This window comes from Schistocerca cancellata, chromosome 2, assembly GCF_023864275.1.
Source record: "Schistocerca cancellata isolate TAMUIC-IGC-003103 chromosome 2, iqSchCanc2.1, whole genome shotgun sequence".
Lineage (NCBI taxonomy): Eukaryota > Metazoa > Arthropoda > Insecta > Orthoptera > Acrididae > Schistocerca > Schistocerca cancellata.
In genome coordinates this window covers 15,641,869-15,656,159 of record NC_064627.1, presented here as the reverse complement: position 1 = coordinate 15,656,159, position 14,291 = coordinate 15,641,869, and the positions used below count along the sequence as shown (strand labels likewise).

Genomic DNA, 14,291 nt, shown 5'->3' with positions numbered 1-14,291 from the left:
TGACATCTTCATGATCTGGACTCACAGTGAAGAAGAACTCCAGAACTTCCTCTCCAACCTCAACTCCTTTGGTTCCATCAGATTCACCTGGTCCTACTCTAAATCCCATGCCACTTTCCTTGATGTTGACCTCCACCTGTCCAATGGCCAGCTTCACACGTCCGTCCACATCAAACCCACCAACAAGCAACAGTACCTCCATTATGACAGCTGCCACCCATTCCACATCAAACGGTCCCTTCCCTACAGCCTAGGTCTTCGTGGCAAACGAATCTGCTCCAGTCCGGAATCCCTGAACCATTACACCAACAACCTGACAACAGCTTTCGCATCCCGCAACTACCCTCCCGACCTGGTACAGAAGCAAATAACCAGAGCCACTTCCTCATCCTCTCAAACCCAGAACCTCCCGCAGAAGAACCACAAAAGTGCCCCACTTGTGACAGGATACTTTCCGGGACTGGATCAGACTCTGAATGTGGCTCTCCAGCAGGGATACGACTTCCTCAAATCCTGCCCTGAAATGAGATCCATCCTTCATGAAATCCTCCCCACTCCACCAAGAGTGTCTTTCCGCCGTCCACCTAACCTTCGTAACCTCTTAGTTCATCCCTATGAAATCCCCAAACCACCTTCCCTACCCTCTTGCTCCTACCCTTGTAACCGCCCCCGGTGTAAAACCTGTCCCATGCACCCTCCCACCACCACCTACTCCAGTCCTGTAACCCGGGAGGTGTACACGATCAAAGGCAGAGCCACGTGTGAAAGCACCCACGTGATTTACCAACTGACCTGCCTACACTGTGACACTTTCTATGTGGGAATGACCAGCAACAAACTGTCCATTCGCATGAATGGACACAGGCAGATAGTGTTTGTTGGTAATGAGGATCACCCTGTGGCTAAACATGCCTTGGTGCACGGCCAGCACATCTTGGCACAGTGTTACACCGTCCGGGTTATCTGGATACTTCCCGCTAACACCAACCTATCCGAACTCCGGAGATGGGAACTTGCTCTTCAATATATCCTCTCTTCCCGTTATTCACCAGTCCTCAATCTCCGCTAATTTCAAGTTGCCGCCACTCATACCTCACCTGTCATTCAACAACATCTTTACCTCTGCACTTCCGCCTCGACTGACGTCTCTGCCCAAGCTCTTTGCCTCTGTATATGTCTGCTTGTGTCTGTATATGTGTGGATGGATATGTGTGTGTGTGTGTGTGTGTGTGTGTGTGTGTGTGTGTGCGCGCGCGCGCGAGTGTATACCCGTCCTTTTTTCCCCCTAAGGTAAGTCTATCCACTCCCGGGATTGGAATGACTCCTTACCCTCTCCCTTAAAACCCACATCCTGTCGTCTTTCCCTCTCCTTCCCTCTTTCCTGACGAAGCAACCGTTGGTTGCGAAAGCTAGAATTTTGTGTGTATGTTTGTGTTTGTTTGTGTTTCTATCGATGTGCCAGCGCTTTCGTTTGGTAAGTCACATCATCTTTGTTTTTAGATATATTTTTCCCACGCGGAATGTTTCCCTCTATTATATTCATAGTCCATGGATAAATAGACAAATAGGATCCAGTGTCTACTAAATATTTACAGCAGACTACCAGTCACTAACAAAGAGGCAAGGCCAGTCACTAACAAAGAGGCAAGGAGACATCGATCAGCAATCGATGGTGATACCTATTTCTGACTGCCCCTTCCACTTGGGTAATTGTAGGGAGTTGTGCATTTGCGCACTTGCTCCCCAAATGTCCGGTGATACCAGCATATACCTCGGTCCTCATGTTCAGCAATGGAAGAGGTCATCGATGAGCTGCTGCATGAGTGTTGGCGGTATCAATTCTGGCTTCTGTCATTGCCTGTGTCACATTGAGATGACAGTTCACTGATCTGCTGTATCAATAGGTCTTCCTTTACTGCCAGGGCATCATAAACTGCATGTGAAATTGTTGGGGTCATAGTAGCGCACTGCGTGGTGATGACTCTGACAGGAGCGTATCTCATCACGTCCTGGATTTTATCTGCCACCTCCCCTACTATGTGCAAGGGTGCTACGATTGCTTTGATGGGTGGTGACAAATGGCTGCTCCATATTGTGTGCAGTAAACTGTCTGGAATAGTTCCCATGTCTATTTTGCTTCTTAGTTGGCAAAAGTACTGTGAACGGTTTCTCTCTTCAATATCTCTGAGTGAGAACCTGACAGACTCATTCTCCCTGCAACAATGACACTCTCTGTTTCAATTCTGCTGTAAGCTGGTCATAAGAGTTTGCCTTGGGTGGCAAGGTAATTATATCTTGAACTTCTGTGTCATACAGGTGCTCTAATTGGCTTACTACCATGGCAGACTTGATAGCATATGCAGAAATTCCAGAATAGAAGAAACTGGCTTCAACCTGCACAAACCACAAAGCTGGAGTGTGTTGTCAGAAAGGTGGTAGTGTTATAGCCAGGTGTGACACATTGGAATTAGTGTCAGTCATTTTGCAAATCTCTTTTGTAAGTGCTCATTAAGCCAATGATACGAGGGTCAGAACTTAAATAGTGGCAACTATTTATTTATGACTCGTAAAAAATAGATACGTGTTTCACAGTTTTACTGCCCTTTAAAGTAGACACCAGCATTGTGTATAACCCATTGCCAGTGATGTGGAAGTTGTAGGATACTCTTAACAGTTCCAGTTGTGTTGACACTTCAAGTGGCACGGTCTGTTGCCTGATGAATTTGTAGCAGTTCTGAAGCGAATGCCGTGAAGTGTTTCCTTCAGTTTAGAAATCGAGTTGAACTCACGAGGGCTGTAGTTAGGGGAGTCCAGTAGGTGGTATAGCTCTTAGCAGCCCCATCAGTGAAACAAATCAGTAACAGCTTGCACTGTATGTGCTTGAGCATTGTCCTGAAAAATGATGGTCAGGTCCTGCAGAAAGTGTCATCACCTCTGTCTCTAAGCTGGTCATAGGCTGTATTCGAAAAATGAACAGTTGCCACTATTAAAGTTCCAACCCTCATACTACGCAGGAAAATCAAGTTTGAGTCACCACTTTGTCACTACAAACTGTGTAGACTGTTCATTGACTATTAGAAGCGGTGTGTACTTGGTATGACTGAACCAGGCTACACAAAAACACCTTTGAACATAAAAACTCTTTTATTGATCGTAGCCTCAGGAGATGGCAATAAATACACTGAGGTGACAAAAATCATAAGAAACCTCTCAAATTCGTCTCGGGCCTCCTTTTGCCAATTCTAGAGCAGCAACTCAATGTGGCGTGGACTCAAAAAGTGGTTGAAAATCCCCTGCAGAAATATTGAGCCATGTTGCCTCTATAGCCATTTATAAGCTCAAAAGTGTTGCTGGTGCAGGAGTTTGTGCACAAACTGATGTCTTGATTATCTCCCATAAATGTTCAATGGGATTCATGTTGGGTGATCCTGGTGGCCAAATCATTCACTTGATTTATTCAAAAAGATCTTCAGACCAATTGTGAACTTTTGTGGCCTGGTGAAATGATGCATTGTCATCCATTAAAATTCCATAATTGTTTTGAACATGAAATACGTGAATGTCTGCAAATGGTCTCCAACTTTCTGAACATAACAATTTCCCATTAAAGATCAATTCAGTTCAACCACGAACCCATTCCATACCATGTAAACACAACCCACACCAGCGTGCACAGTGCCTTGTTGACAACGTCAGTCCATGGCTTTGTGGGGTCTGCACCGCACTCAAACCTTACTATCAGCCCCTACCCACTGTAATTGGGACTCATTCGACGAGGCCACAGTTTGCCATCTGTCTAGTGTCCAACTGATATGGCCATGAGCCCAGTAAAGTCACTGCAATTGATTCTGTGCTGTTAGCTAAGGAATTGTCATTTTTAGTCTGCTGCCATAGCCCATTAACACCAAATATCACTGCACTGTCCTAACAGATACACTCACTGTATGTCCCACATTGTTTTCTGTGGTTAATTCACGAGTGTTGCTTGTCTGTTAGCACTGACAACTATTCGCCAACGCTACTGCTCTCGGTCTTTAAGTGAAGGCCGTCGGCCACTGTGTTGTCCACAGTGAAAGGTAATGTCTGAAATTAGGTATTCTCGGCACATTGAAATTAGGTATTCTCGGCACATTCTTGACACAGTGGATCTCGGAATATTGAATTTCTGAAATGAAATTTCCTGTGCGTCTGGCTCCAATCACCATTCCGTGTCCAGGGTCTGTTAATTCCCATCATGCAGCCATAATCACATTGGAAACCTTTTCATGTGAATCACCGGAGTACAAATGACAGCTCTGCCAATGTACTGCCATTTTATAACATGTGTATGTTATACTACCACCATCCATCTCATGACTTTTGTCACCTTAGTGTACATGGGTTGTTCAGTTGTTCTGAGCCTTCAGTTAAAATCACGTAACACACAGGGAACCAAACATCAGAGTTATTTCATAACTATGCCCAAAACTCACTATGTGCATGGAAATGGAAGATACAAAATATAAAATAATCAAGGCATAACAAAACTAAAATGCATATATACTCAGCACGGTGTGTGGCATGAAATGTTCGATGGCATGGTGTTTGTAAACGTGCACATGTGGCATGCGCGACACATCGCTTTGTAACTGCCTGGATTCGGCACACACCATAAATATGGCTTGTCGTAAAATGTTCTCAGAGATTTCGGCAAAATTATGTGCAAGATGAAACTCAGAAGTAAGACGTAAGAAAAATGACCCTTAAAAATGAAACCGTGAATGTTTACTGAAAATGTTGGGTACAGAGTAAGCCATTGACTTTTTAAAGGTTCAAGGTGCTACAGTCACATATAAACTATTCAACTGCAAGTGTCTGTGGGTGTCATATTAGCCCACCACATGTACGAGGACAGCTGCATCAGCAAAAGGCAGAGGTCTCATTTTGAATGCAGTGTCCACTCAGGCTTAAACACTGAAAAATAAAACAGTGGCTGAAGGAATGAAATGGCCCAACAAGGATATTAATACAAATTCAGTTTAAAAAATTACCAATTTTGGAATTAAAAATTTCATTTTCAAATGTAATAGCAAAATCGGTAAGGCTCTAAAGTGAATCCTTGCACAAAGTGCAGCTGTTGTGCAACTCTTTTGAAAATGATGGCTGTATGTCCCTAAGCATGCTACATCTATCTGTTGCTTAACATGTGTACCTCATCAATTTTTATTCTGTCCTGGAACTCCCATCAATAAACTAAATTAAATTTGCCTAAAAATTGTGCATTTTTTTCTGGGAATGTTATTAATTATTGTGCTCTGCAAACTCATAATGTTCATGCATCAGGACAAATAAAAGGCATTTCTGTGAAATCTGTTTACATCCACAAATTTTTATTGCTATTCAGTTTATGAATAACAGTGTAATGAATCTTTGATGTTATTGTTCAGGAAGGAGATAGTGCCTTATTCTGCTTTGTTTGCTGCATTCAAAATAACTGGCAACCACACAAGTTATTGATGTAAATTGTATGATTTCAGGGAAACAGGGGTGGCAATTTTATCAGCTGTTGATGACATACAAGTGATGCTTGATGATCACATTCTGAAAGCACAGACCATGAGAGGTTCTCCCTATGTTAAAGCTTTTGAAGAAGATATGCAGAAATGGGAAGCTAAACTCATATCTATGCAAGATATACTTGATGCCTGGCTTCAGGTAAAGTGATAGATACTTTTTATATGGCATTTTGTGCTTTATGAGAGACAGGTTTTCACTATTTGAGAGACTTTATAGAATGCTTGTACAGACAGCTTGTTGATATGTGTCCACCAGTCCTTTTCTCAAGCTCTGCATATGTCATTCTGAATGAATGACAGTGCAGCAAATAAGGTACAAGCTAAGTGCAGGAATAAAATTTCTTAAAAGGTAAATGAGGTCTTATTGTTGGGCAGTGATCAAGGGAGGGTACAGTCAGAACTCTTTCAGAACTCTTTGGGAAATGGTTACCAGGTTACTGTTATTTTTACATCAAGTGAAGGGTTCAGTGATTTAATCTGTAGTTTAGGGTCTTTTTGGAAAAACCTTGGAAAAGCTGGCGATTTAATAATAGTAGGGGAGTCTTAACTGTGCAGTTGAGGATGATATTAAGCACGCTGCTGAGAGGACTCCTCATGTTACTCTTTGAGCAGTGAGATAAGCCCTGGATGAAACATTCTGTAGAACACATTAATGCTGAGCTTGGAAAATCAGTTAAAGGAGTGGGACATCCACATGTGGGTGTGATCGACACATTGCCATTCACTCATTTGCATCAACAATGCATTGTCTGCATCTGGTAAGAAGCTCCTTGCATGGATAATTGTCAGATGTATCTAGTGTGAACAAAGGAGAAGTCATGTTATCCCAGTGATTCCCACTGTGTTCAGTATGCCATTTTTAGAGTAAATTTACGTGAAAGGCATAGCTGCACAACAAATATAATTACAGTCCAAAGGGCCACTTGTACAACAAAGTACAGTGGGACTCCAATTATCTGAACTCCAACTATTCAGATTGTAAGTTATCCAGATTGCATGACTAAAATGGTTGGTTTTGCTCAATATTTATCACTGTATATAGTACACTAAGTGTTTCTTTGTTGTTATAAAGTCAATCCATAGGAAATGTATTAAAAGACAACTTCTTTCAGTGAACAGTGAGTATAGTATATGTGTTATTGTATGTGCATTATGCACATTGTTACCTTTGCCATGGTTCTTCCAAATACTTATAATTAGTACAGAATTTATATTTGTTTATAAGTCAGCAATAGAATCTAAGTCATGGAACACTTAACTGATTTCACTATATAATAAAAGGTATTAACTAGGAATAGTCAAAATAAATCACAAAATTAATTACATACACAAAACTAAGCATAAAATTAGATCTTGCGCTATATTCTTTAAGACTGAGGGCCAACCTTTCTCTTTTATGAAAATGCTGGTTATATGGAAGTAAAGAAACCCCAGCTTGCTTCGTCACACAGTTTGGTGACAATTTCTTTTTCCAAATACGATAATTAACAACTGTGTAGAACTTTCCTCTGGCATGAATCCATCAAATTTGCTTATAGTATGCAATAAATCACAGGATTTTAGCAAAATTTCACTGTACCTTTATATAGCTGACAACATTTATACTTGACCATAACATAAGAGATTCTCAAGAACCGTGAAACAAAATGAGGCACTACAAAGAACTGAAGAGGCTCGTGGTGCTTTGTACCAGGACTAGCAGTTACCCTTGAGCATAAATAAGCTAAATACATTAGTGTGCATAAAAACACAAAGAGAACCATTACTTTTAGTTTACAGAATTAATGCTCAGTCACTGGAAATGGTAAGAACTGTATGTAATATGTAGGAGTTTATATCCAGAGTGACCCAAAGTGGAACTAAATATTTGAGGAATAAAGGAGACCAATCTCTGAAAAACAGAAGCATAGAGTCGTCAAAGGGCATTCACAAAAAGAACGAAACCTTGCTAACATTTGAACTAATCCTTTTTCTACATAGAGTACAAACACACATACAACTGGTTAACATGTCTACACTCCTAAACAGTGCCTGCAGGCCGTGTGTGTCTGCATGTGTGTGTGTGTGTGTGTGTGTGTGTGTGTGTGTGTGTGTGTGTGTGTGTGTGTGTGTGTATTCTAACTAGAAAAAGGATTACTCTGAAAGCTTAGATGGTTTGGTATTTGAAATGGCCTCTCTTCCTCCATTACTGTGCACCATGTTCTCAGCCTGTGTCTTGTTTTTTAGTTTTTCCCTACACCCCCATCATGTGTAACTACTTTTCCTTAAGAATATATTGTTTAGAAATTACAATTGTGCAGGGAGAAAACACAGTATATATCTGTTCATGAGAAGTACAATAGTAATGACAAATTACAAGAGGATATATTCAAACTATGAGTGCTAGCAGCAGAGGGCATGAAAAAAGGGGCAGAGGAGCTTGTGAATGTTCTGGTTTTATGTATGGGCTACGCAAGGATACTAGGCAAGTGAGACCTCATGTTTTGATTATAATGAGACAATAGCTATCTGATCTCTGGAGTGCTTGTACACAGGGAAGACCAAAAAGTAGACATAGCAAATGGTAGTCACATAACTTGTATGGAAGCAGTCAACCTAACTGGGCGTATGAAGCACTGACATGGCAAAATAGACAAACGTGGCAGATGTAAGTCTTTCTATTTCATTCTTAGGACTTTTCCAGTTACCTTTGTAGGTCTTCTGACATGTTTTTTCGATATACTCCTTAACACTTTTGAGTTGCGTGGTGTGATATACTCAGATGTAGTCTTTTGAGTGCATCATTGCACTCCAAGCCACATTTGGGTTTGGTCATCAGATTGTTAATGATGCTGCCCAGAAACTTGCCTTTTGTACCAGAATATTCATATCATCATACAATATATTTCATTTCGTGACTATATTCGATACAAAACTTGGCAACAGCTAATTTAGTTTTTTGCTTTAGCTGGATGTGTCACTGATGTTCCGTGCATCCTTACTTGACCGTCATAATAGTTAAGATGTAAGACATGTCACTTTTGCACAGTATGTGGTACACATCCAGCTGTTGGAGACCTAGATCATCATTAACATTGTATTTGGTACATTAGTGATTCTTGGCTTTTATTGTGTGTCTCAGTCTCAGATTCTTTCCCAGTCATTTTTTATTTGACTGCAGTGGCCACCGAATTTGGCGTGTGAGTACTCGTTCCGTCAGAATACTATTCATTCTTCATTGAGGCCCTTCTTGTCTGAAAGTCTTTGAGCTCTATGCACCAGAGTCTTTAGCACCATATTTCTTTTTTATGGATGCTCATGGTTTGAGGTGTGGAGATGAGGGCCACTATTTATGGGTTTTCTGTATAGACTGTGAGCCAGGGATCCATCCAGTGCTCCCATAAATGACATTTTGAGGAAAAGTAGCTGACCCTCTTTCTCATTATGTAGTGAATTTTACATTGGAACGGATAGAATCTAAATTTTCCAGCAACTCTTCATTTGTTTTGTTCCACGGGGCCATACCACAAACATGTTATCCACATATTGGTGGGTTTGAACTTTGTGGATTTTAAGACCTCTGCTTATAAGTTTTCCATTTGTAGATTTGCCACAACAGATGATAATAGACTACACATCACCACGATCACCGTGTCATTTGTTTGTCACAATATTTTCTATCAAACAAAAAATAAGTTGAAGTAAGGAAATGCCTAAAAAGGTCAGTGAAACAATCATTGAATATTTCTCTGGCTCATTGAATATTTCCCTGGCTAATTCCAAGAATTCAGAAAGATGGACTTTTGTAAAGAGGGGGGCTGCATCTAAACCAACCATAATATCAGTATCCTGGAGCTGCAGTTCACTGACATGCTTTACAAGGTGAGCAGTGTTATGAATGCAGTGTTTGCTCTTCTCCACATATTCAACAAGATTGAGATTCAGGCACTTGGCCAGCCGAGAAGTATGTGAACCAAAATGACTGTCTATCAGTCTTAGAGGAATGTCTTCCTTATGTATCTTATAGTGGCCACAGTGGCACAGTTGCTCATGTCCTAAGACCCTTAATGAGGATACGTGGAAAGGCAGACATATTCAGAAGAGTCATTATCTTCCTTCCAGTTTTATTTGTAGGATTGACTTTTGTCTGTCTGTTTGCTTTCTGACATGCAGATATTTTCAACTGCATTGTGTTTGCTCATGACTGTGTCATAGAGTCAGCCAATAAGTAAGAACCTGCAGAGAGTGTAGCTAACATGTGAAGTTGGAGATGAAGAATCTCATGTGAAGTGACAATGTAGCTAGTCGTCAAAATATTGTACATAAAGTGGAAACAAATTGGCTGAACACCTGTGTAAACACATCATTAAGAGTTACAGAAGACAATCAGTGATAGTAAATTCCTCTAGAAAATGACAGGGATTTTAATGCAGAAGAATGATTCTTCAGTAGGGTACTTAGGTTGCTATAAATGACAGAGATCATACATTTGTAGAACTTTCCAACTGGTATAACATGTTTGTCCTTAACATATTCTTACAGAAGAAATCAAACAAAAAATGTAGTTCACAAGGACCACATAGAATTAGAAATGAAAGTGATTACTTTATCAAAAGGAAAATTCACAAGAGAGAGCCATAAAATTACATGGAGGTAGATCGGTAGCCAGCAGGAGGCATAATTCTAAGTACAGCTTATGGAGGCATGCAAAGGTATGATAAAAATTAATAAATAAAAATAAATATCTTCCTATCTTTCAGAACTGTTAGTTCATTCGTCAGGGAGACAAGGCGGGTTGGATGGAGAAAGTTAGAAAGGAGGAGCAAAATGAGAAAGTAGTATGGTTTTAGGACAAGAGGAAACAAAGAACTTAATAGTTGGGGTTAATAGTTGCGTTGCCCTCCTCATGCCCAATTCTTCAACCAACCCTCTCATCTGAGGCTAAAGTTATATTCACTGTTTTTTTTTGTGCCCCAGGAATTAATTTTGAATACTATTAGTTGACTGTTTGACGAAAGTCTTGGTGTCTCTTTGTTGTTATAGTGTCAGGCAACTTGGCTTTATCTTGAGCCTATATTCAGCTCTGAAGACATTATGCGCCAAATGCCAGAAGAAGCAAGGAAGTTTAAGAAAGTTGACAAGACATGGCGAGCTATAATGGCAAATACTCTTCTTGATAAACATGTGCTAATAGCCACAGATTTCCCAGATATGCTGACACTCCTGAGAGAGAATAATCAGTTGCTTGATGAAATACAAAAAGGGCTTAATGACTATCTTGAGCAGAAGAGGCTGTACTTTGCAAGGTAGGTATTCAAGTGTTAAAAATAAGTTTATTATAAATGGTATAGTACTTGTAATAAAATCTATAAGATTTCGGTGAAGAAGGAACTGCAGTTCTTTTCCAGAAGTACCCACCTGTTCATTTGTCATCCTCTTTCAGCTATATATGGAAGTAGGAATATCTTAATGATGAAGTTAAGGAGAATTCAAGTTGTTATGCTACCAGGATAGACCAACAGTCAGGATGCAATGCAAGGATGGTGGGCTAGGCATGAGGTGCATGGAACCAGTTTCTCAGCGGTTGTAGAATCAGAAATGCAGCCACACCTACATCACACTTTACATAGGAATTACAGTAATCCCAGGCAGTGTCTCGGTGCGCTTTTACTCCAACTGCCATATAAGTATTACATACACCTTCCACTGTCATACACAAGTGAAGTGTCTTGCTCAGACCCAGAGAAAATTCTGGTCCTACATAAAATAGCTAATGGGATCGAAAGCTTCTGTTCTGTCTCTTGTCAACCCGTCTGGTGTGGCAATAGAAGACAACACATAGAAATATGAAGTTTTAAATTTTGCATACAAAAAATCATTAGTACTATGGAATTGTAGACACATACTATAGTTTCACGACCACACATATTCTGTATCGAGCACATAGAAATAAGCACCCCTGGTGTTGAAAATCAACTGAAAGAGCTGAGAACAAATAAGTCACAAGGTCTGGACAGAATCCCAATTCTGTTTTACAGAGAGTACTCTTCTGCATAGGCCATTTACTTAACTTGCACTTATTGCAAATCTCTCACTCAGTGAAAACTCCCAGCCAACTGGAAAAAAGTGCAGGTGGTTCCTGTATATAAGGTGGGTAAAAGAACGGACCTGCAAAATTAGACCAATATCCTTAACATCGAGTTTGTTGCAGAATTCTTGAACACATTCTGTCTTCCATGTAACAAATTTCCATGAGAGAGAAAAGCTTCATTCCACAAATCAGCACAGATTTAGAAAGCGTTGCTCATGCAAAACTCAGGTTGCCTTTTTCACACATGATTCCAGTGGGCCATGGATGAAGAGCAACAGGCAGATTCCATACTTCTAAAAGTCTGGAAAGTGTTTGACTGTGCCACACTGCAGACTATTAACTTAAGCACCAGCATATGGAAATGGTTCTCAGATATGTGCATGGCTCAAAGACTTTTTGAGTGGCTCAAAGACTTTTTGAGTATTAGAATCGATTACGTTGTCCTGGGCAATGATTGTTCATCAGAAACAAAGGTACTGTCAGAAGTGCACCAGGGAATGTGTGATTTTACTGCATTGTCCTCTCTCTCTGTGTGTAAATGATAGAATGGATAGAGTGAGCAACAATCTCTGACTGTTTGCTGGTGATGTTATTGAGTGACTGTAGGAGAATACAGGATGACTTTGGTGTGATGAATGGTAGTCTAACCTAGTTGTAGGAAAAGTAAGTTAATGTAGATGTGTTGAAAAAATAATTCTATAGTGTGTGAATACGTTACTGGGAAAACATGCCACCAGCAAATGCTCAGTGCCTTGGACACAGGAGATGACTGAAGCATTTAAGAAGCTCAAGAACACATTGGTAATGTCTACCTTTTCTATCATCAATAACACACCGCACAGTTACCTTTAACAGTACATGGTAGCCAAACAGCCATGGACACAGCACTGCAACAACAAATATCTGGAATTTGACTGCCATTGGCATTTTCCTCCAAAATTCACTCAGGTTCAGACCCTGTGATCAGCAATACACTGCAGACTTCTTCCAATGTTTGAAGCAGTGAAGTACTTTCACACCAAGCTTGAAGCACGGATTTTCACAATTTACACTGATCGCAATTGTCTTGTTGCTGCTTCCTAAAAGATCAACCAGCAAAGTCCGACACAAAACATCAGACACTTGGAGTATGTAGGAAAATTGAGCATAGATATACAGCAGACAAGCAGCTTCAATAACATTGTTGCAGATTGTCTTTTGTGGGCATGCAGTGCAATTAGTGGGGTGTCGTGGTCAGACATCACTGTCACACAGAGGAGCAACAATGAACTACAAAGCTTAGTGCACAACAAGACTTCTAGTTATAAATTGCAGGAAATCCTTGTTCTGACTTTACAGTCTACCTTATGGTATGGCTGAACGTGCCCATGCATTCCATTGTCACATTGAGAAGTGATATTCGGTGTTGTACATGGGCTTTCCAACTCTGGCATTTGCATTTCTGCACATGCAGTAACTCATTGATTCATGTGGTCAGAAGCCAAGAACCACTGTCATCAGCTAGCAAGAGCTTGTTTTCATTGCCAACAAAGTGAGACCATTTGCCACACTTTAGCTCCTATGGGCTCTGTAGTCACCCCCATCACAATATTTACTGATGTGCACTTGGACACTGATGGCCCACTCCTTTTTTCCAATGTGTACTGATACATACTGATAATGATGGACCACTCTGCCCGTTGCCCGGAAGATACATCAATTGCTGACATTTCAGTGAAAAGTGTGTCAAAGGAGTCTGTTCGTATGTGAATCCTATGTTCGGATTCCTGGCCTCTGTGACCAACAATTGGAGTCGACAGTTTTATTGCTCATTGTTTATGGAATTCACAACACTGTGTGGAATCTTCCACGTAAAAACTACAAGCTACTACCCTGCTAGCAATGGGATGGTGGAGTGTCTGCATAGAACACTGAAAGCAGCACTTGTGTGCCATTAAGATACCAGGAGCGACACATTACCAGTGGCCATACTTGGGTATAAAAACAGACATTGACATGGATCCGAATAAGCTAATCTACGGTCAACAAAATATGTGTGCCAGCAGATCTGGTAGTGTGTCAATGAGATTACAACACCTCTAGCACACGTAGTGCAAGAGTTTCCACAAACAATGTAGTAGACAATGGGAAAACTGATCCCAGTAGCACCAGCTTGTCATGGCGTCAAGTGACATTTTGCCACAAGGAACTTCAAAGTTGGTTACAGGTAGGTGCGGCCAAACTGCAACTGTCTCCTCCATATGTTGGCCCATATCAGGTACTGCAATGAGGCCTACAGTATACTAAAGCCATTGAGACTTCAGTTAAGAGGGTGAAGGCTGCATATGTTGCACGTGAGGAGCTTCTAGATTCAAACCGGGTGGCTTCTTCCAAGACAAATACCTTCAGAAGTCTACACAGCTTCACCAAATATGACACTGATTATTGCTTCACAGCAGTAGCTTCTACAGAAGACAGCTCATTGACAATCTATGACCCAGATCCACCAGGCTTTGTCACTCGAGCAGGCCTGAGCCTCAGCAAAGCAGCCTGCCCCAGCTACAGGTCTGTTGCCTTCTGCAACCACCTTCCAAGACAGTCTTTCATCTAAAACATCAGGAGTTTCTGAAGATATGTTCTCTCAGGCAGGACAGAAGATACCCTCGAAATTCTGCTCAATTCCCAGT

The 14,291-nt window shown here is 40.9% G+C and overlaps 1 protein-coding gene across 1 annotated transcript in view; it reads left to right on the top strand.

Annotated features, from left to right (window-relative positions):
- LOC126163202 (dynein axonemal heavy chain 3) overlaps positions 1 to 14,291 on the top strand; it is a 1,221,238-nt gene that overhangs the window by 254,130 nt on the left and 952,817 nt on the right. The window contains exons 16-17 of the mRNA XM_049920156.1: positions 5,517 to 5,694; positions 10,578 to 10,840. Of these exons, the coding sequence (XP_049776113.1) occupies positions 5,517 to 5,694; positions 10,578 to 10,840 (441 nt within the window). The remainder of the gene's footprint in view (positions 1 to 5,516; positions 5,695 to 10,577; positions 10,841 to 14,291) is intronic.